This window comes from Pteropus vampyrus, unplaced genomic scaffold, assembly GCF_000151845.1.
Source record: "Pteropus vampyrus isolate Shadow unplaced genomic scaffold, Pvam_2.0 Scaffold194, whole genome shotgun sequence".
Taxonomy (NCBI): Eukaryota; Metazoa; Chordata; class Mammalia; order Chiroptera; family Pteropodidae; genus Pteropus; species Pteropus vampyrus.
This window is the reverse complement of record NW_011888975.1, coordinates 1,327,987-1,351,611: the sequence shown is the minus strand read 5'-3', so window position 1 is coordinate 1,351,611 and position 23,625 is coordinate 1,327,987. Positions and strand designations below refer to the sequence as shown.

The 23,625-nt window shown below is 39.4% G+C and overlaps 1 protein-coding gene across 1 annotated transcript in view; it reads left to right on the top strand.

The window, feature by feature from the left end:
* The window catches only part of PRRC2C (proline rich coiled-coil 2C), a 78,004-nt gene that overhangs the window by 46,289 nt on the left and 8,090 nt on the right, over positions 1-23,625 (top strand). The window contains exons 16-28 of the mRNA XM_023537591.1: positions 1,920-2,128; positions 4,648-4,802; positions 5,483-6,227; positions 6,621-6,706; positions 9,322-9,510; positions 9,652-9,903; positions 11,097-11,189; positions 14,111-14,212; positions 17,262-17,463; positions 19,069-19,272; positions 20,553-20,665; positions 21,058-21,194; positions 23,584-23,623. Coding sequence (XP_023393359.1) covers positions 1,920-2,128; positions 4,648-4,802; positions 5,483-6,227; positions 6,621-6,706; positions 9,322-9,510; positions 9,652-9,903; positions 11,097-11,189; positions 14,111-14,212; positions 17,262-17,463; positions 19,069-19,272; positions 20,553-20,665; positions 21,058-21,194; positions 23,584-23,623 — 2,527 coding nt within the window. The remainder of the gene's footprint in view (positions 1-1,919; positions 2,129-4,647; positions 4,803-5,482; positions 6,228-6,620; positions 6,707-9,321; positions 9,511-9,651; positions 9,904-11,096; positions 11,190-14,110; positions 14,213-17,261; positions 17,464-19,068; positions 19,273-20,552; positions 20,666-21,057; positions 21,195-23,583; positions 23,624-23,625) is intronic.

The window sequence follows — 23,625 nt, the reverse complement described above, 5'->3', positions numbered from 1 at the left end:
TCGGGTAGCGGGGCTTGCTTTGCATCTCCCAGGAAGCCCAGAGTAGGCTGCGGCTCCCCACATGCGGTCCCCAGGTGCGAGGGCCCTCGAAGGACGGGACAGGTTCATCTGTCTCCGGGGCCTTTGCCGGGTCTCCCGAAAGAGGCCTCAGGTTTGGGGAGAACGGGCGCCCCCTGGGCTGCAGCCGCGCCGGCCTCCACGCCGAATCACCTCAGCGATGACCAGGGCCCACCTTTCTTTTCTTTGTTTCTTTACAAAACTGGTGCTACGGGTGTCCTCTGGGACTGAAATTAATACTGGTCACCATAAACTCCGTCACGCTATGGGTTTTTAGAGAGTAAATGTTGAACCTTAGGATAAATTATATTCCCCCTCTCGCTGCAAACCTACAGTAAATGATCCAGCTCGAGAGAAACCCAGAAAGCAGAGTCCTGCCCAGCCACCAAGGCCACCAGTAAACAGACTGTCTCACTGGACTTTTTAAAAAAGAGTTTCTCTAAAGTGTGCTGAACAATCTATTCTTTTAAATATTAGAATGTTGTTCATAATACGTTATTATTGATTTCTTTAGTATTCGGAAAAATTATGAAATAGCAGTATGTCTAGTTGTATATCTAGACTCATTTACCATCTAGTTGTAATTACCTCTTTGCTTCTTCATCAGTAAAATGAGGAGAAAGTAATAATACTTATAAAAACTGACATGATATTTGTGAAGCATTTAACATAATACCTGGTATTATTTATACAGTAAACTACTGTTGTTATGGTGCACCCTATTTTTTTTTTTTTAGCCAAATTCCCAGGTTTAGCAGCCTGAGCTGATAAGAAATGTATTCCGACAATATCATATTAACCTGTAGTGATTAGTTGCATGTACTTAGCATTTCAGGTTATGACACCTGTCATCGAAAACATTTTTGCTTTCTGACAATTTAGAAAAAGTTCCAGGGAAATAATGTGACCAGTTGTGTTTCCTGAGAACCTGCTTAGGTTCTCAGGAAACACACAGAACTTGAACCTCCTTTTGAAGTCCAAAAGAAAAGGATAACATATATAGTTACAGTAACAATATAGTGATTGACTGTAACTGAATGTTACAATTTCAGGTAATACTTAAGGGAGATCTTGATCTGGTTTTTGTGCCATGTAGATGCTAACAGTTTTGAACCTGAAGAAATAGCATTTACTCCTCCTTGTAGTTAAAATGAATGTTTTGTACAGGAGTCCTATTTAGAAGATGTGAATACCTCCTTCAGATAGTTGAGGTCATGCTTTGTGTCAGGTGCTTGATAAGCTTTTATCTTGAGTGATCCTATAGGCTAAGATGAAAATGAATTAGTGGCTTATTTTCCTAAAATTTTTATAAAATGAACCCAAGAATAGAATCTGTTAGGAAACAGAACTGTAGAAATACATTTGGTTTGTGAATTGTTTCCATATAAAAGTGGATTTTTATGTTTACAGTAATGTATAAATCTGAACATTAAAGAACACACATAATGTAAAGGTAGAATGCCTATCAGTTTTTTCTCACATGCTGCCCTCTTGTGGAGAAGATCCAGTAGTGAAAACGACTAGCTTGGATCACAGAAATTTTCTGCTGTGAACAAGGTTGGTTAGCTCGTTTATTTATAATAATATGATAGACAAATAGACATAAGAACCTTCAGCAAATAATTAGAATTATAGAATTTAATTGCTGGAAATAAGTACTCTAGGGAGCTAGTCCTCTCTCCTTTCTTGGGAAGCTCAGTTTTAGTGAAGTTGTACTCAAAAGTCACCAAGGCTTGTTGGCTTTGAGTTAGGGTCTTCTGTCCCACAACTGTTTCTTCTCAGACTAAACTTTGAAACCCGCCAACATAGAGCATTTTTCTTCGGGCGTAGAGATGGTAGTATGTCAAAGTCTTATTTCGTAGGCCGTTTGATGACCAGTCTGCAGGCACAGCGGGCGTCGACCCTCCCAGTGGCAGCTCCGCACACCATCAGGAGGGAGCACCTAATGGGACAGGACAGAAGAACAATAAAGATTCTGCAGGGAAAAAAAGAGAAGACCCCAAGCCAGGCCCTAAGAAACCCAAAGAGAAAGTGGATGCACTGTCACAGTTCGATCTCAACAATTATGCAAGTATGTCTTAGATTACTTTTATTTACTTATCCATCTGTCTGTTCGCTTGTTACATAGAGGTAGATGCTACGCACAAAGTCATCAGAGAAGGAAAGAGTTGAACTTACAAGACAGAGATAAATAGAGGCTGATGATGAATTACTAACCGATATAACCTAAACTAAAATTACATCTCTGTGCATATTCTGTGTCTTAAAGAAGCAACCTCTCTGAGTGAAGACCTTGATAAAACTGGAATCTAAGATATGGTAAATAGAGAGTATAGGACAGGAGACAGCCAATAAGAAACTATTTAGTGAGGAAGTTAAGGAATGTTTTTGAATAGCCACATCATGTAAAAATGGGCTATTTGCCATTTATTCAGTTGAGATTTAAACTGGAAATATGGAATAAAATTTAGAGATTTACTGAGTTAAGACCAGGTAGTAGTAATGGGAAACTCAGGTTAAGTACCGTTACTCCAGTATAAGAGATGTAGATGAGAATTTCCTTTCATCCAGTTAATGGTTATTTATACATACGAAACTTGATTTGGGCCCAGGACCTTGGCATTATTTATAGACCAGTGGTTCATCTGGGGCTGGATGCTACTGACATCTCAATGGATATAGGCCAAGGGTGCTGCGATGCATTCTGCAGCACACAGGACTGTTAACAGTGCTGAAGTTAGAAAGCCCTGACTTAGGATGGTGAGAGTAAGCCCCGAGGAAGCTTGAGTGCTAACCTTATGGTGGTCCGTGAGAGGAGACGAGCATCCCAAATACCACATTTGGAAAATGACAAGTGAAGATGACAAAAGCCACAAAACACGGCAGATTTGTCTTCCCAAGTGTTTGTTTACTGGTTTCCTTTCTTCCAAAGAACTTTTGGAGTATAAATTTCTCAAAGTATATTACTGGATTAAGACATAATATAAAGGTAAGAACTCTGTTTTCTGAATCGATGATGGAAATTGAGCTATGTGGTTTAATTAAAGTTAAATCTCAGTACTCTCTATGTGGTTTTCTTAATAACATTTGTTAAGTAATATCTCTTCAGCCCAAAATGTTACAAAGCACCAGGCAAGAACAGGATGGTGAAAACAAAGTATCGTTCAGATTTCCGTAAATAGTGCATGTAGCTGGGTGAACTAACTTCAAAAGATTGTAAAGAAGCTCTTTGGCAGGAAAATTAAAATAATGTGTGATGGCATGGCTATGAATATAAGCTTTACACACACACTTTTTAATCTAAGTGAAAAAAATAATTTAGAATTATGAAGGAGGTGTCTTCACCAGTCTGAAATGAAGTACATGGCATCCTTTGAAATGTTAGACGATCTTTCCCTGAAATGAGCGTATGCTCCATTTTAAAGTTAATTCCTTAAAGGATTTAAAACACAAGTAGAAGTGTCATCGATAATTCAAAACCCATCGGGTTTTTTATTAGAAAAACGGAATAATTGTAATGGATTTTTAAAGAGCGAAAGCCAGCCTTAGTATTTTTGTTTTCCTATCAGTTTACAGAAATGCACATTTTTAGCTATTTAAAAAGAACTGATGGCAGGTAGATTGCTTATGGCCACTCCCTGATCGTATCCACTTGCTGTCCTTCACAAGCTATCACCTTCCTGAATTGTGGATCTGTCGTTCCCAAGCGAATACCAATTTTTATTATGTGTTCCCTGATTAAATCATGTATTCTTTGCAAAGTTAAAATAATTGATTTGTCTCACCCATTTCTTACATTTATTGTACAGACATTGTACAACCCCAAATCACACATCATCTGAACTGCTTTAATTCTTTTAATATTATGTAATGGATCTAGATTTCTTACACTCACTGGGATATATGATAACTTTAACAAGATAACCAGACTTGTTAGTTGTACAACATATGGAGTTATTCGCCTGCTGGGTTATTATGCTGTATCCACTTCCATGTCACTACGTTCACCTGAACTTTCACATAAATTTCATTTGCTTTTAACAGCTACGCATTGTAGACAAAGGTCTACATAGAATAGTAGAGGCATTAAGAGTCATAAGACCAACTTGACTAGTTACCACCTCACGCAGCAGATCGGCCTCTCGACGCTTATTTTATCCTTTGAAAAAGGAAAGTTGTAGTATTACCCAGTTCTTAGAATGGCTAGATGCAGATGAGGTAAAGTGCTGTGTCTTTACGGCACAGTACAGACCTGAGGCTGGGAGAGGTAGAGGTTAGTGATTTGACTAGGATGATAGGAAAATTTTTATTTTTAAAAAATATGTTACCACTGTGTTACTTAAGAAAAAAAGATACGTCATTCAATGCAGATCATTTTAGGACTTTTATTTTTAACCTAGTCTATGAAATCTTTTCAAATCTTAATAAATGACCATCTTAGGGAATGAGAAATGGGTTATACTGTGATTTGTAATAACTAGATCTTTGTCTTGCCTTTTTTTTTTCTTTTTTAACCACTACTGGGCTAAACATTTCTATTTATCTTTTCAGTTGAAAAAATATATTTTAAATCTTTTTCCATGCCCACAGGTGTTGTTATAATTGACGACCATCCTGAAGTGACAGTAGTTGAAGACCCACAGTCAAATTTGAATGATGACGGTTTTACTGAAGTGGTATCCAAAAAACAACAGAAGCGTTTACAGGATGAGGAACGCCGGAAGAAGGAAGAACAGATCATACAGGTTTAGTGTTTTAGCTTGTTGCTAGTTGTTTAGATTGTTGCCCAAATTAAATTAGCAGATGGTCCAAGTCTCTGTCTAGCTTAAAGTCAAGGCCATATTTATTATTCAGGTGTTGAGAATGATTTGATTTTCAGAACTTTAAACTGTTTTTAACCAGAATGGAGATGTTTTCAGTAGAATATAATCACTATTTGCCTTAGAGTAGACCATCTTTAATTCAACAGTGTATTTTATGTTCCCATATTAGTCATCTTATTTGTCCCATCTTCATGTCAGAGTTAGAGTTCATTTTAAATTATCTTAGAAATCTAACAAGCACAACTACCATGATCTATCTAATAAATTGCTGATTCTTATAAAGTTTGTGTTGTAATCTAAATCAGTTCACTTAAATACACAGTATGAATCAAGACATCTATTCCAGTTAAGTCAACTCAGACACCCATTTTGCTAAATGCTGACATAGGAGAGGAATAAGCAGAACACATGGATCATAGTGATGAAGAGCATCTCGGCTTCTCATAATTTAAAATCTCATTAGCAGCTTTGACATTTTTGCTCTGTGAATGACCTCTTTTGAAAAGTAAAAGCTAAATTAGTAGGTAGCTTTGTTAGAAATCATATTTATGAACTGTTGCTTTGGCTGTGTTGACAAAAATGATATCTACTAATTTGTTAAGGTCTGGAACAAAAAGAATGCGAATGAAAAAGGACGAAGTCAGACTTCTAAGCTTCCTCCAAGATTTGCGAAAAAGCAGGCTACAGGGACCCAGCAAGCACAGTCTCCATCTGCAGCTCTGGCCACAGCTCCAGGTCCAGCCTCAGCCGCAGTCCTAACCTCACCCTCCACGCCACTCCCAACGTCAGCCTCGGTGCCAGTGCCAGCTTCCACCTCAGCTACCACCCCCTCTTCTTCAGTTCCAGCTCCAACCCCCATCCTTGCCTCAGCTTCGACCCCAGCCTCTGTCCCCATCCTGACCTCAGCCTCAATTCCCATCCTTGCTTCAGCCCTGGCACCAACTTCAGCTCCAGCTCCAGCCAACTCATCCCCGACTGCCCCAGCCAACTCAGCCTCAACTGCCCCAGCCAGTTCAGCCCCAATCCCAACTCCAGCGTCACTCCCGGCTCAAGCCCCACTCCCAGCCCCGTCTCCAGCCCTTGTCAGTGTCCCAGGTCCCACCGCCTCAGCCCAAACTCAGGGACAGACTCACAAACCAGTCCCGAGTCCACTACAGACTTCAGCACAGCCTCCAAAACAGCCACCACCTTCAATTAGACTACCTTCAGCCCAGACACCTAATGGCACCGATTATGTAGCCACAGGAAAGGCCATCCAGACCTCACAGTCACATGGCACTCTAGCAACTGAACTGTGGGATAACAAGGTGGCCCCACCAACTGTGCTGAATGACATCTCAAAGAAATGTAAGTGTGTGACAGAGAAGTGAGGGCTGGGAATAGCATCGGAATATGGGGGTTTGTCTTGAGTTGTTTTTATGTATTAGGCATTTTTTTTTTCCTAGCCATCTCCTTTTTTTTAGTAGGAAACGTTAATAGTAATTTTTTCCTAACTTTCTTAAAGCCTTTAGTTCTGAAACAGCCACATTTATGGACATTATCTTATGTTAATAAAGAAAAGCAATACACAGTGTTTTGGGGAGATTTAATATTTATTTTGGTATGTAAAAGTCTCTTCAAGTGGGATGTGAAGTCATTGTTTTATTGTCTAGCTACCATTAAAAGAAAAGATTAAATAGAAAAGCTATTATTAGCTTCTTAATTTTAATGGTCACACTTCCTGTGGCTTCCTCTCTTCAGTAGGTCCCATTAGCCCACCACAGCCGCCTTCGGTCAGTGCCTGGAACAAGCCTCTAACGTCATTTGGATCAGCTGCTTCATCAGAGGTAGGAATCAGCTTAACGGCCTAGGTGGGTCGCTCTGGCAGAGTTTCCTTCAAACGGTTTCTCATGCTTGAGCATGCCTGCTAGTCACCTAGGCGTGTGCTTAATCAGCAGCTTGCCAGAACCACACCCTGGGTTTCTGATGCGTTAGTCCAGGTCGAGGCCTGAGTACGTTTCTCACAAGTTTCCAAGAGGTGTCAGTTCTGCTTTTTAGGCCGCTATTAGTTTTTAGACATATTAAGGTTAACATTTTTTTTTTTTAATTCAGTCTCAGGGAAAGTTCTTGTGATGCAGAAAATAATATAAGGACACTTAGTATTTTCTGGACTTTTTACCACTTTTTAGCTTGTATGATTACTTAGAAAGAAGCAGAGTTTGTAGGAGGTTGTCCTAACATAATTTCTCAAATGTGCCTTATCGGTAAATGACTAGCATTTTTTCCATTTTTTTCATTGAACAAACATTTGTTGAGCGCTTGCAACATACCAGGCACTGTTCTAACTATGGGCTTATAAATGGGGGAAGTGGAGGCCTTAGAGTGGATGAAAGAGGAAATGGGAGGCAAAATGAGAATAGAGAGCTTAGGGGAGTTCTGTTCTAAATGGAGAGCAGAGAAATGATACAGCAGATGAAGATAAGAGTTGAGTTTTTGTTAAAGAAGCCTTCCTGCTGCCCCTTCCCCACGCTACCTTTGACTTAGGTCTGGGGTAGGCCTCATCGTGTTCCACAGAGTTCTACAGAGAAGCACCCTGCACAGATAGAATTAGCAGTCACTGGATTCAGTATTTCAGATCCTCAGTTTAATTTTTCTTCTTTCTTCTTGTTGGTATTGACATTACGATTAGTCATAAAGCAACTCTTATATAGAAAGTAGTTCAAGATTTTACACACTGATACCAAGGGTGAAATGGAATGTTTCTTCTTTGTTTTGGATGTTGCAGTGGATTTAATAATTTTGTTAAAATGTTTGGCCCAGTTTTTTAAATAGACATTAAAGTACAGGAATAATAATTTCTTGGCAGTCTCAACTGCAAGATATTTTTGCATCCTCTAAGTTTGCAATACTAAAAGGTATTTTACTTTTGATTCATTTCACAGGATGGAAAAAGTTTCTTAATAGGATTTCTTGAATGACAGTGAAATAGAGTTCTTAATGATTTGTATTTTGTTTAATACTATGAATGTTACACTGATTCACATAATCTAAGCTTTATTATCCTTTCTTATATTTTCTAAACATTTTTTGTTTCAAAGGATATACTCTTCCCCCTAAAACCGCCTAATACTCTCTATAGTCCTGTTAACTCACAATCTATTTTTCCAAATTCTTAATTGTGTTTACACATAAAATCAGTAGCTTTTAGTTATTAATTGTTGCACTATTTTGCTCTTCTACTAACTACATTTATACTGAAGTGACTAGAATTTTAACGTCAACTAAAGCATATGGAGAATTTTATTCTCAGTTATGTCGATAATATTTGCTTATATTTAAACATGAATATTCAGATATTAAATAAATCTGAATGACATGCCTTATTAATACTGTGGACATTGTTACACTGATAAATATAACAATAACATTACAGTACTTGATTGACATACTGAGTTTAGGGATGCCAAAACTGATACGAAGTAGTGATTAGATTATAAGATCAAGGCCTGAAGTTGAACTTTGTCCCTGGTTTTGTTTTGTTATTTGTTCTTCCATGAAAAGATTAAATAATTGTTACAGACATCTTCTGGCTTGCAAAGCCCTGTGTCATCTTGCCTTCTGCTTGTTCATCATCATCTTCCTGCTGTTCCTAGTACCCGCTGTATCCCAGCCACACTCGCCATTTTTATTCCTGACCTTTCCGCTAGGTGTTTGCTCTGCCAGAAACACTTTCCACTGATTTTGTCTTTTAGATTCTGTTTCAGTGTGACTTCCTAGGGCCTTTCTCTGTCTATCAATCTAAAGTGGCCTAACTTTTAATTTTTGCATGTCCCTTATTTGGCTTTTTAGTTGTTTATTTTCTCCATCCACTATAATGCAAGTTCAGCACATTAGATTGATTGCTCGTGTCTGTCTGCATCAATGCCAGGCAGAAAAAAGGTGCCACTTAAATGTACTGTTTAATTGGTGAATGGATTTCTAAGGTGTGTACACTCCATTTCCAGTCACAGAGCACTTCAGTGTAAATCATTTCATTTTCAAAGCACACTCAGAAGTAGGTGACACTGGTATTGCCATCTTGTCCCCGTTCATTCATTCATTCATCAGTTTATTCGTTGCTGGTAGTATCTTTGTGTTTTGTTGCTTTCACCTCGTTTTAAATGACGAAATAACTTGAGGCGGTGATTTGCCTGTGATCACGGTCATGACACATAAAGCCAGGACTTTAAAAACTTAAGTCTTGTCCTAGTTTTCATTTTATCAGTTGCTTTCTAGTATATACAAGTCAGTAGTGGTTCGTGGGAAGTTTCCTTCAAACACAATCTGTGTGAGTTAACCTCAGTTAACGTGTAGATTGCTTCAGACCTCCCATTACGCTTCTTAAATATGTGCTGCTACCAGAATCACCCGGTCATATTTGGAGTCTGTTTTGATAGCAGATCTTTAAATATTCTCTTACCAGGGAACAAAGAATGGTCAAGAAAGTGGAGTTGAAATTGGAATTGACACAATTCAGTTTGGTGCTCCAGCTTCAAACGGGAATGAAAACGAAATTGTTCCTGTGCTTTCAGAAAAAACTTCTGACAAAATACCCGAACCTAAAGAACAACGGCAGAAGCAGCCACGGGCAGGCCCTATCAAAGCCCAGAAGGTAAATATAATTCCTGTTCCAAATGTAATTGCATAAAAGCCACTGACACTTGTGGAGGACAAGTAACAGTTTTAAGTTGAATTTTGTTTTCAGCGAATGCCTTTCATCATGATCCCTTTTTGTTATCAACATTGAATTTAGCTTCCGGATTTGAGTCCAGTAGAAAACAAAGAACATAAACCTGGTCCTATTGGAAAGGAACGATCATTAAAAAATAGAAAAGTAAAAGATGCCCAACAAGTGGAACCGGAAGGACAAGAGAAACCAAGCCCCACTGTCGTCAGAAGTGCAGATCCTGTGACAGCAAAGGAAACCAAAGCAGCTTCCGAAATGTCTGCTGAGATAGGAACAATGATCTCGGTGTCATCTGCAGAGTACGGCGCTAATGTGAAGGTGAGCGTCAGGCAGCGACTCCTCGTTGAGGTGGTACAGATTGCGTCTAAAACAGCAGTGAGACGCTCTGCTTGAGGCATATCGTTCTGTACACTGTATGGATTATTGTTTCTACAGAGATTATATTTCATGTGCATATGATCTAATGCAGTTCCTTACAGTAAGATTTTTTCTGTTGAAATTACTCTTAATTCTGGACCATTCGGTAGTTTAAAATGAAAAATGTCTACACACAAGATTGAAATGCTTTTCATTGGGTAGGCTTTGAAAGAAGTGCTCTATAGTACTTTGTCCGTTGATGGAGTTACAGTGGAGCCTTATCTTGCCCACCAGTGAGATTTCAAAGTCAGGGGATAAGGCAAACTTTAGGAACCTCAGCAGAGCCAGTTTTCTTCCGAGGTTGGAACAGATCACTGTGCTGTTGGCTGAGCACCAGAGAAGTCGTCGACTTGCGCTTAGGGACCAAACTGAATGAAAGATGCATATGTTTAAAAAATATGCATTAAGGCAGGTTACACTGAGTGACTTCTAGGGACTGACACTTGTTGGAATAGGAAATTTGTATCTGCCATTTCACGTTCACTCCGGGACATACTCTCATTGAGAAGAAAGATAGATGATGGAATCTTTCATATTATTCGAATACTTTTCTCTTTTTAATTGCCATGAAACTCAGTGCATGTAAGTAAAAGCTCATGTGATTCTGCTCTACCATATTTAGAGAAGAGTTTCATGATTATAAACAAGGAGCTTATCCTAAAACCTAATAAATTGTGACAGCTAAGATCTTGACATTCATTTATCTACATAGTTTTATTTCGAAGAGAATAAAAAATCAGTAGTTGAAAGTAAGATATAGATTATGATAGATTGAGTATGAGAACCACACAGAGTCCTTTTAGTAATCCACAGAAGTAAACATTTAGTCCCACTGACCACCTCCTAGTTCTGTGCAGTGCACTTTTTAAAATGTGCAGGACCCCATCAGTAATTGAAATGCTGTTTCAATGATGAGTTCATGTTTGCTTTATCCCACTGTTGGTCTTCAAGTTGAGATTTGAGTGAGTTGAGTCTTAAGGGTTTGCTCTCCTCTCCTGCTTTCTTCCAAAACAACTTTACAGCAGTTAGGCTGTCATTATAAAATGACTCATTAATTCAGTTTAAAACGTATTTTTTCTGTTACTACTTCACAGGAGTCTGTAACAGACTATACTACACCTTCCTCTTCTCTGCCTAACACTGTGGCTACTAATAATGCAAAGATGGAGGATTCTTTGGTTAATAATGTAAGTAACCAACCTGAGAATGTGGCGAGTTGGGATAGGAACATGGCTCTTGTTATCTAATACATACCGTATGACCAATATTTAACTCTTCTCAGGGAAAGAGTTGATAGCAAATTTGTATTTAGAAGCACTGTAATAAAATTATAATTAGCAAAAATAGTCAAAGCTCAGTTTTTGTTTTTCCTCTGGAAGTCATCGGCTCTCCACTTCAGATCCAGATTGTGGCATGTAGGCTCGTTTTCATAAGTACTAATCCTCTTAACCTGGTTTTGGTAAGAATTTTTGTTCTTAGCGATCACGTTCTACAGATTCAGCATTTTATTTTGTTGGTCATTTTATTCTTAAGTGAAACCTTTTTATAATGCGGTAAAAGCTCACTCAGAGCATTACCAAAGATTCTGATATTCCTGTTTGAATTAAAAACCAAAAATTATGCTGGGCCTTAGCCACAGCATTCCTGGTGTGAAGACTGAGCTGCAGTGTGTGTAAGTACCTCGGAGACTTCCAGACGCTCTGTGAAAAGGCGACAGTGCATCATGGATGTTTGACTGAAGTTTCTAGGGCATCCATGTTATAATTCAAGATTGTGTTAAAGGTCAGTACAGTCTCTCTTTCTGCCTTAGTTCGCTGATTGAAAAATTAAAAGCCCCAAAAAGTCAGGTAACCTGCTGTGGTAGAGGAGTGTTTTAGAAATGACAAGTACAGCCCTTGTCACAGAGGGCAGATAAGGTGGAGATTTGGTCAGCTGCCCTCTTTTTTAAATGTAGCCCTCAATAATAAGCCAAGGCTTATTCTTTTGGGGGAAAAAAAAATTATAGACATATGAAAGGTCTTTCACAAAGGGCTTTAAGCTTTATCATTGAGAATAAAAATCTCGATTGTGTCTAATTACCCTGTTTTTCCTGTGCTTTCTGATCTTTCCTCTAGCATCAAGTCTGTAGAATTTCAGAAAGGTGAGGTCCTCAGGGATCATTTACTCCAGCTTTATAGTCCTGCTGAAGGACTCTTAATATGTAGCTGAGGAAAAGGGGGAGGGGAGTGAGTCCTGCGTTTTCTCTTTTTGATGGGAGAGCACTTCAGGAGCCAGTTAGTGTAATTTGTCCAACTTTCAGATGTTGTAAAACTTCATGTGCCAAAACCGAGAGAAAAGTTTGAATTTATTTAACTTCCTATAGGAATTAACGGAAAACTTGGGAAGGACAGAAAGACTTCCTGGCAAATTAAGTGCTAATGTCACTAGGCAGATTATCAAATATTGAATCAGTAACATCACAATAAAGCTTAATTGTCCTTTAACTGTGGTGTCTTGTTTTAAAAAAAAAAAAAAAATGTGTAGACTATTTCTTAAATGTTACTTTTTCAAGAAAGTATATAACACTTTCTGCCTAACTGTCCTCTAAAAATATAATTTATGCAGTATAAGGAAGGAAAGATCATTATTCTCAGAACCTTTTAAAGGTCATTGAGAATATCCATATGAACATTTGAATGTTTTCTGTGTAGTCTATGAGGCTGACATACATAGTGAGTGACTTGCGCACAAAGAATTGAAGAGAAAAGAAGACCCAGTCTCGTGTGTAAGGGAGGGGTCCACATTTGATTTTTAGTGGTGTATCTACAGTGTGTTTGAAAACGGGAAGATTGGCTCGGGTGAGGGAACATCATAAATGGTCATCGACTTGGAATGATTGCACAGCGTTGCTTATTTGTGCCACGTGTGGTGGTCATTCTGAACTTAATGTGTTAAAAAACAATGTCCTATGTGGGAATAATTTTAGGATCTTTTGAAATGTTTTTGCTTCCTTCATTAGTCTGTTTGGGGGCTCCATTTTATGCATAGAGCTTTTTTGTCTTTTTAAAAATTATACTTTAAAAAGGCTTCTTTCTCTTGTTGAAGCTTAGTATGCTTTTTTGGGATCTATCTTGGTAGTTATTGGTTAGTGTTACCCAGTGTGACACTTGTTTTGAATCTTGAATGTCTTGAAGATTTATGCATATGGCTTTTTATTACTATTATAGCACTGCTATTTTAAAGATTTATAAAATAATCTTTATTAAGTAGTCCATGGCACTATAATCTCCGTTAGGTAGTCTGGAGCATCACAAAGTATCTGGCACCTCCTAGCATCCCAGTCATTTTACCTAGGCAACCGAATGAGCCATCAAAATATACCGTTTAGTAAATGGTACATAATAAAATCTCATGATCCAGAGACTTAGAGGGAAAAATGAGAATAAGGGTAGCGAGTTTCTAATATCTTCAAGTTTACAACAAGATTTGCCATGACTGTGTTATTACTGTAGCAGAGTGATTTCTTTAGTATAACGGAAGTGGAGGCTGATACTCTATGCTTTCCACCCGGTATTACTTTTGTTCTTGAATCTAGTTATTAGAAAGTTGACTGTTACAGGAAAGTGATGAATTTCTTATATTTACATTGTCATGTTAAATGCTTCTGATAGAACCTGTGGATCCCATAAATGGTACAAATTGTATTCCTTAGAGCTTTGTTGCGCAGTGTATGGTCCAGGGACCAGCAGCATCAGCATCACCTGGAAGTTTGTTTGAAATGCAGAATTTCAGGCCTTACTCCAGACCACTTACATCAGAATCTGCATTTTAACCGCATCCCCAGGTGATTTGTATACACATTAAACTTGAGAAGCACTGCCTTCAAGTGTATACTTCATATTTGGGACAGATTCAGTTCATGCATAAAAAGACAGTATTTCTCTTTGGAAGTTTCATCTAAACTGTCCAGAATTACCAGTTGCTGTAAACACAGTGTAACTCTAAGTAATCAGATATCCCTGTTGGCTCTGATGAAAACCAAACGCCCTTAGAGTACAGTAGCATTATCTGTAATGGGGCTTTTGTGGCAGACTTAGTTAGATTGTGATATTTGTTGCTACCTTTTCAGGTGCCCCTGCCCAACACCCTTCCCCTCCCTAAGAGGGAGACTCTACAACAGAGCTCCAGCCTAACTTCAGTTCCTCCCACTACTTTCAGCCTCACCTTCAAGGTACGTACGCTCTCATCTCTAAGGGTCCTGGAGTACTGCATGCAAGGGGACGTAAATAAGCTCACAATATTCTCTTGGTATTTCTACTCGTTTTGTGTGGTAAGCAACAATACTAAGCTGAGGAAATGGGACGATGTCAAATTAGACCTTAAAATTTTATTAGCTTCTAATAAAAGTGACTTAGAAGTGACTTGATATTCTTATATCTAAAGTAAGGCCTGCTGTGCTTGTGAATTTTGTCTAAAATTATAGCAGAGTGTTTATAGCCCGTGTTTGTACTAAGCTCCTCTTATTAGAGATCTCAATTTTGGGATATGTTAGTTGTATATATATTTAAAAAAAAAACTAATTTGATGTTGCATGCTTTTTTATCCTAAGTACAAATAATGATAAGAACGATAATTTTCTGTCTTTCTTGTAAGTTGTAGGAATTGAAAGAAAGCACTGTAGTAGTTGCTATGAAGAGGTAATTGAGTAATACAGGTGATTTTGAATCAATTGTTATTGAGTAGTTTTTGAATAAGGGAGCCAAAGAGATATTTAGACAATGCATTTTTTTTAACTTCAAGAAGTTTAGGCATGTTTGTTTGTTTTTTATCTCGTATTATGTTTATAATTTTGAACTGTTAACTAATGCTTTATTACAATTGAGTTGTTCGAGAGTATTCTAAATCAGTCATTCACCTCAAGTGCCCACTTAGAATTGAGGATTTTTTCCAAGGCGGATGTTTAACCTCTGTTACCGCAGGGCCTCCTAAGGTGGGGCCGGTTGATGGCAAATCCTTTCACTGGTCGCTGCGTCGTTTTATGATGAGGCCAGTGTTTATGTCTAGACTCTTTCTGCTTTAGTCTCCAGCTTCTTGACTACTTGACCTCTTGCCCCGCAACTACTTTGTAAGAGGCTTAATAAATATAAGTTTGAGACCATACAATTTTATAAGACAGCTATCTCTGCGTTGTGACATCTCCACCTTTACCCAGTCCTCCCTGTTCGCATCCATTTTCCGCTCAGCCTTTGTTACTCCTTTCCTGTTTGAATGACTGGCAGTCTGTGCTTCACATTATGTCTTATTTGTATTCTTTACCATTATACTGTTGAAGGCAATGGTCTAATTTTACATAAGCAAATATAATATTATTCTTTAGGCCAGTTGTTAATTCATAAAAAGACCCATTCAACATTGCCTTTCCCTTAATGTTTTTAACACTCCAGAGAGAAACAATATACATTTAGAATTAAAATGACTCTAAATTAAATCACATGGACGTAAAACTTCTCTGCTATCTTTAGTTTTACTTCTTCTGACATCTCTCTCTATTTGGGTAATACATGAAGTATAGAAACGTTATTGACAGTACATTTGCCAAGGGGGAAAATGAGTATACTTAAGTAATTGCACTTTTTAGTTTCTTTGAATTTCCAAAGATAGATTGTAAATTTTCTTACTGCTCAAGAAATGAAGTGAAGCTAAGTGTATGTGGCCTGTATATTACGCAAGTTTGATTAGCTATAATTTACGATGTGCTTTCAACACAATAAAACTGATGTAAAAGGCATTGTACTCTGTAAAATTACTCTAAACCACAAAATCTAAGATAGTATAAGCAAATTGCATCTTGTCTAACTTTCTAAGTTGTTTTTTTAACACACCCCACCCAAGACTTTTGTTTTAAAATAAAACACATTTGAACCCAACAAGGTATTTTTGAGAAGAAAAGACTCAGGCAAACATGAGAGTGTCTTATACTTTGAATTTATGAAGATGATATTAGTCATTGAGAAAAGGTTAAGTTACATTTAGTGTGTTCTGTAGGAAAGCAGGGAGATATATTTCTCAAATTCTTACAATTAAAATAAGGTTAAAGTTTTAAAAGTTGGTACTTCAAAGACCTACAAACTTTAACAATGGTATTAAAAAAATCTTACTTGCGAAAAGTATCCTCATACAAGTCATTGCCACTGAATTTTATAATTTTTGGTTTTCCTCTTGGCCCAGTATTTTGACTAGTAGAACTAATACCTTCAAAATCTACGTACCTCTTCCCTTCTTATTCGAGTAGCCGTAGGATAGTTGAGGACCTACGTCTGCGTTCCGCAGTTCAGTAGCCACGGCCCATGTGGCGATCGAGCGCTGGAACATGCGTGCGTTAAGTGTAAGAGAAAATAGATGCTGAATCTGAAATGGTAATTTTTTAAACCCATTAAAACATCTCGATGTTTATGTTGATTATTAGTTTTCATTATATTGTAGATACGTTGGGTTGAATAAAACGTGTTACCAAAGTTAATGTTACCTTTTCATTTTTTAAAACGTGACCCCTAAAAACTTTATATATGTGGCTGCATGGATGTGTGTTGAACGGCACTGCCCTAGAGAGATTGCACATGGAATACCTTCTAAGAAACCAGGAGATTCTAGCCGAATCCAGTAGCCACAAATAGAAATGGCAGCGGTCGGCACCGAAACGCTTCGCGGGCTTGTTGTGGAACCAGTGTTCACGCACGCTGTTCCCGAGCCACTCGCTGTCTGGCTCCTCTGCCTTTTAAAACGCACGCGTGAAGCAGCCAGGCACAAGGTGCCCTTGGAGAGCTGTTGACTTAGAAAGAAAGAAAGCGGAGGGAATGAGTATTTTCAGAGGGCCGGCAGAGCCTTACGGCAGCCCCGAAGAGGCCTACTGTGTCCCTTCCTCACGCGCTGGTGGGGACAGGGACCGTGCTTAGATGATACTGGAGCTGTGACTTTGTATTTCACTGGTCCGTTTGGCAAAGCCGTCGGCAAGCTCTCTGTAGAGACGTAATTAAAGCCCACCACCTCCCAGTGCAAGCAGGAGAGAGCAGGTAAAGGGGAAAGTAAAGGTTTGAAAGCTCAAGAGTCTTAATCTTTTATTTTTGTGATCTTTGAAAGGTTATATTTGGAATTTAAATATAGGTTATGTATGTACTCGTGTATATATTTATGTATGTGTATACTAGCATCGTGGGGTTTTTTGGTTTTGTTTTTGGTTTTTTGGTTTTTTTTTGCTTTAAAAATCGTCCATTTCATTGCAGATGGAGTCTGCGCGTAAGGCATGGGAAAATTCTCCCAACGTGAGGGAGAAGGGCTCTCCGGTGGCCTCTGCAGCGCCCCCCGTCGCCAGCGGCGTCAGCAGCGGCGCCAGCGGCCCGGGCACGGCCAGTTACAGCTCGTTCTCCAGCGCGTCGGTGCCGCAGATCCCTGTCGCTTCGGTCCCTCCCACGACGTCGCTGTCAGGTAGGGGTCCCTTTACGTGTCTTGAATTGTTCCAGGTTTTTTAGGGTCATTTTCAGTTTATTATCTCCCCCAAGAAAAGTATTCCTTCTAAAAGGCGTAAGATTGCGCGGGAAGCACCGGCTGTTTTGTGGGCGTCTTGCCGTTCTCACCCCCGCTCCCCTTTGCTCTCCCGGTTTTAGCTGAGCGAGCGTTTCCTGGCGGCTTTCTAAAACACTTTGCTGGGCCTTCTTTTCTTGCCTCTCACTCCCTCCCCCATTACAGGTACTGATAACATCTTGTTTCTCTAAATTTTTCTATAAAATGCACCTTTTGATTTTTATTTTTTCACTCATATACAGCTAATTAAAACCAGCTTAGAAAGAATACATTCACCTAGTTTTTAAATATTTTGCAGTCTGTGTCTAATTTGAAGGAGCTATTGGCCAAAATCTGTTGGGTTGACATTTTCTGGTGAAGAGTTAGAGGTAGAGAATGTCCAGTCTCTGTTTTTTGAGTAAATGGTATCCACTGGTTTTTGCTTTTTGTTTCGCTTTTAAGGTGAGTCCCTAAGCACCCCGAGGTAGAAGGGCTTTTCTTCCTTAAATTTTTCACGAGCAGTGGTCCTTTCATGGAACCGAATCTCATTTTAGGCTTTGCAGTTCTTAGAGAATCACAGGGGCCTCTGTGACACCCCTGAGCCGGGGAAGTGCGCCCACCTCACGTGCAGCCGTGTTTACTGATCACAGAATGACATACAGTAGAATGGCATTCTCTGCTATTTTTAAGTACCAAAAGAACTGGTCTTTGGGTTGTACTACAGTTATTTTGCTGTTATCCGGAATCAGAAGTATGTATTAAGAGAAACCCAGAGATCCAAATCAAAGAGAGTATTCCAGCTGCCCCTCTTCCGTCTTTAAAACCCGGGCAGGCGGTCTTTAGCGCCCATTCGCGGGCGGTTTCTTCATGCTCACTGGCTGGAGCCGGGTAGTGGGCGGGGCTGTAAAGCAGCCAGGAGGGAGAGTGTCATAGGACGATCAGGAATAAAGGGACTGAGAAGGTTGCTTGTTCTTTCTTTGGTACCCAACTGCTTCCCTTTTTCCAGGTCTGTAGTTTTTCTACACTCCTGTCAGTGAGGGTAAATTTTTAACAAGGACCTTCTTGTCATCCTGTTGCTAGAGACTCAAGAAGAAGAACAAGGGTACCTTGGTCTTGGTCCTGTCTTAGAGAGAACATCATGAGAATATGTCAAATAATGACAGCTTCCTCTCACTTTTTAAGCAAATACCAGTACTGTCATTTACTCCAGTATTGCAGACACTATAGCTCATTGATCAGCAGACTTGACCCTTCAAGTTGTATGATACTACTTATTTGTTAATAGTTTGTCTTTATATATACAAGGGGGGTGGAGAGAGGGAGAAGTATAGAGGTAGTCATGGTGATGTATACCTCATATCCTGAGGGACACAGGGTATGTATATCCTGAGCTGCTGCCTCTAAGTACATGGTGAGCATAAACATTAATTTTCCGGTTTCTGGTTGGTGCTTGAGTTATTTTACTGTGAACAACAGTGGCACTTCATAAAATATTTCACCGTCCCCTTATTTCATCCCTCTCAAATCTAGGTGCTGGTACATACACTACCTCTTCTCTGAGTACAAAGTCCACAACCACATCAGACCCGCCTAACATCTGTAAAGTGAAGCCCCAGCAGTTGCAGACAGGCAGCCTGCCCTCCGCCAGCCACTTCTCGCAGCTGAGCTGTGTGCCCTCCCTGATGGCCCAGCAGCAGCAGAGCCCACAAGTCTACGTGTCGCAGTCGGCAGCAGGTGAGGGTTTTGGAACCAGGTACAGGAAATTGAGAAAACGAAGACTTTGTGGATGCTTAATTTTTTTCTCTTATTAGTTACCCTTTCAAGTTCGAATACTTTTTTATCTGGTTTTTGCAAATTTATTTCCTGATAGAATTGACTGCTGTCTCTCTTCGATAAGCATTCTGGGACTCTTGGCCATTGTCTCTTTCACACGTATATGAGACAAATTAGGGTCTAATAATTTGCAGACTAACTTGTGCATTTGATGTTATTCCAATCATATTAGAAAGTGTGTTATCTGAAACTTGACAAATGGATAATAAAGTTCATGGAGGAAGAATAAACCAAAGAATAACAAAGAAGACAAAAATATGTTGGGGGTGGAGTAACTTATATTACTAAATATTACAGTGTGAACTGAGTCAAGTAGTAAACAAACATTGGAATAATATTCAGACTTATTAATGACTTAAACCCAAAATAAAAGAACAGTGAGTCTATACCTTGCCTTACCAGGTGGGGAATAGTAGAAAGATTGATAATACCCAGCATCTTTAATACTCAGTATCTGTGAGGATCGTGAGCCTTATTATTATTAGGCTGTTAAAGTACCTTGTTAGTGAGCATATAAATTGACATGATTCTTCTAGAAAAGTATATCAGAATATTTTATGTGTACATACTCACCATAGTAACAGTTTCATGGTTAGGAATCTCATACAGATAAACTTATTTATTAATCAGAGATATGTATGAGAGAATTTATTCTTTGCAGTATTGTTTATAATGGTGACAAATTAAAAAAAAACTTGGGAAGTTCTTCAAAACATGAAAACAGCAAATCACAAAATAGTATATATAATACATAGAAATCTGTTAAAAGTCTATACCAAATTCTTTCGATTATTAAATGTCAACTCATTTGAAATAGTTTGTGAAATTCTAGTAGGTAAATGTAAAATTGAAGTGGATTTGCTGTTAAACAGGTTCATTTTCAGTTTTAGTAGGATATGTAAAATTTTACTGGTTTATACCCCATTGACAGTGAATGAGAGTGTCTGTTTCTTACGCCTTCACAAGTGCTAGTTTCATCGTTTTAATTTGCATATACCTGCCTGATCGAAGCTGTGCATCTTTTTGCCTTTGCATCTTTTCACATTTCTAGGTTTTCCTTGTGTTGTATTAATTTTCAGAGAGCTTACTTAATTTGAAGTCTGCTACAAAATTTAGTAACTGTTTGGAAAAATCTGAAATTAGACACTTATTACTTCTTGTTTTTCCTCACGGTCCCATAGCTCAGATCCCAGCTTTCTACATGGACACCAGTCATTTATTCAATACGCAGCATGCACGATTGGCTCCACCATCGTTGGCCCAGCAACAAGGCTTCCAGCCAGGTCTTTCTCAGGTAAATGTCACAGACTTCTATCCTGTATTTGTTTCTCGACATTTTTATGGTGTAATAATTATCTTGGGCTACAAATAATTGACTCCTTGAAGTTACAATCTTCTATTAACAACATGGGACAACCCTATGAATTCCTTGATATGTATTAGCAAAATTATAAAGCTTCCCAAATTTGTCAAAGCTGAATGATTAACAATGTAGATCAAGTAATGGGTTGAAAGGGAAATTTAGATCTTTACATTCGGTTTTGTTTTAAAAGGGAGCTAATACATGGCATTAATCTTTTATTCTCATCATATTTCAAGTTTTTATTTGCCCAGATGTTTTGAGTTGTGTGTACAGTGTTCACATGTCGTTTTTCTTGTTTTGTTTTGTTTCTCATTGCAATGCAGCCAGCTTCAGTTCAGCAGATCCCCATCCCTATCTACGCGCCGCTGCAAGGACAGCATCAGGCCCAGCTGAGCCTGGGCGCCGGACCAGCCGTCTCCCAGGCCCAGGAGTTATTCGGCTCGTCCCTCCAACCGTATAGGTAGGCCGCGCTGCGTGATATCTGTGGTACCGGGCACAGGGTGGCTGCTGCGCTTCCTTGCCTCTCCTTGCTGCTCCTTCCTCCCAGTCATGAGCAGTGTTAAGTTATTAAGTGTGTTGATTATGTGTCACGAACCTCAGCCGCCAGCCATTTCAGTCAGACTTTATTGAACAAAGTCAAGTCTCAGTGCTTCTCAAAGAAGGTAGCAGCATCTCCATAACAATTAGAAAATCACTGCAAATAGCTGCTGCAGGGCCCAGAAGCCTCAGCGCAGCCTTGCTGCCAGCAGCCAAGAAGCCAAGGCTGCTGTGTTACAAGCTGAGGCGAATGACAGCGTGAGCGGGTGGAGGCCAGGCGGGATGGAGCAAGAGGAGGAGTAGAGTGTCAGACAAAGAAGGGAAGCAGCAACGATAGTGGTGGCAAGTGTGCTGTGTCGTGGGCGGGAAAGCATTCTTTTGAAAGAGTCACAGTAAGTTTTCTTTGCAATCAAGGAAATAATGGAAACTGATCTTCGTTGAACTTGCCCTGTATGTGAAACTATCCAGCCCCTGACATACAGTAATGTAGGACATGGTCTAAGGGAGCTGAAGTCATCCTCATTTGATACACGAGGAGCTTAGGACTTGAAGGGGTTGTTGTTTTTTTTTTTTTTACCTAAGGTTACATGGCAAATAAGTGACAGAGCCTGGATTCAACCCCAGGTGTCTCTCAGCTCCAACTTAATAGGATCATGGCGGGTGGGCTGAGCATCACTGATAGCAATGATCATAGCATAGCTGTCATCCATACTCATGGTAGTGGCTCTACGCCATCAATCAATAAATAAATTACTTTCAGGACAGTTTAGGAAGGTTGCAAAGTTATGCATTTGCTTTTAGAAACATGTTGGTTTTTGGTGGGGTTCAGATAGAATTTCTGTACTTTATGGGCTAAAATGGGCATCAATTGATGTATAGCTCATTTCTCTTAGATTACATAAATTATATTCCTAAAGAAGCTAGGTTCATCTAATTAACTTTCTTAACAGAGCGGAATTATTACTAAACTTAATATGCCTCTCACTTTTATTTTTTGATTAAAGGTTCTCCAGTAGAGTTTAGTACTTCTATATAATTAGTTGTATATAGGATGGTTTATTTTCTGGTATATGTAGTAAAAAATAAAAGTTTAAAATAGCAGGTAGGTTCATTGTCACAAACCAGTGTCCTTTTAATTGGTATTGGCTTCTGAATTGTTGGAAAGTCATAGCTACTTCCCAGCTCTGTGAGAATGAGCTCAGCGATGACGTGGTAACGTGTTCCATAGCCACGGCGGACAGAACAGCAGCGCGGTGACATTGTGTCTGTAACTCCTGTTTTAACCATTGCTTTGGAGACCAGACCTGTTTAATAGAAATGCAGTGTGCGCTGTACGTGTGGTTGTGGCTCCTTTGTTGGAAGACACAGGTTTAGACTTTGAGGACAGTTTGGATCCGTACCCCATCGTTCTGCTCCTCCTTGTCCTCCCCCCAATCAGCATGTGTGTGTGTTAACAGGGAATCCCTGAATTAGTTTCTGCCAGCACAGTGTGGAACAACACGCTTATGTTTTCCCATTTTTTAAAGTATGATCGGAGGCCTCCATCCCAGAGAGTTAACAGGGCAGTCTGAGGTTTGATTCCAGCTTTGTATTAAAAAAAATAAAACCTCAAATGTGAACACAGTATTATGAACCGTAGTCACCATGGTGCATATTGCACTCCCGTAACTGACTTATTTTATAACTAGATGTTTGTATTTGATCATAATACAGTGTTGCATACTTTAAAGTTGCTAATTGAGTAGATCTTAAAAGTTCTCATCATGAGAAAAACTGTAAGGGTGACAGATGTTAACTGGACTTAGTGCTGATCATTTTGCAGTAGATAACAAACACCGAATCATTGTGTTTAAAATGTCATGTGTCCGTTATACCTTATTTAAGGAAAACGACTTCGTGGGTAATGTGGGGACTGCTGCTCTGCTCCATTGCACAGAGGACTTGAGGCCTCTCGTGAGCAGCCTGTGAGAGGGAAGCAGGGACGTGCAGTCTAGTCCGAGCCGGCGGCGCCGGCAGAGCTGCTGAGGTGAACTGTCAGCGCCAAAGAGAAGACGGTAGATTTAGTTCTGAGCTTTCCGGTAAAACTCGAAGAGAGACTCATTCTCATTGTTCAGGAGGAGAAAATCTTCCCTGCTTCTCAGGAAGAGTAACCCTTTTTCCAGAACTTTTAACTGTGGAGCTTCACTGTTCAGGGGGCTCTAAATCTTGAAACAAGTGCCTTAGACACAGTCAGCGTTCTCTGCGTCAAGATTTCCAGATTCCAGATAGAATCAGCTTGTAACACAAGCCTTTTCTCTTCGATCCTTACGTAGATCTCAGCCAGCCTTCATGCAGAGCAGCCTGTCCCAGCCGTC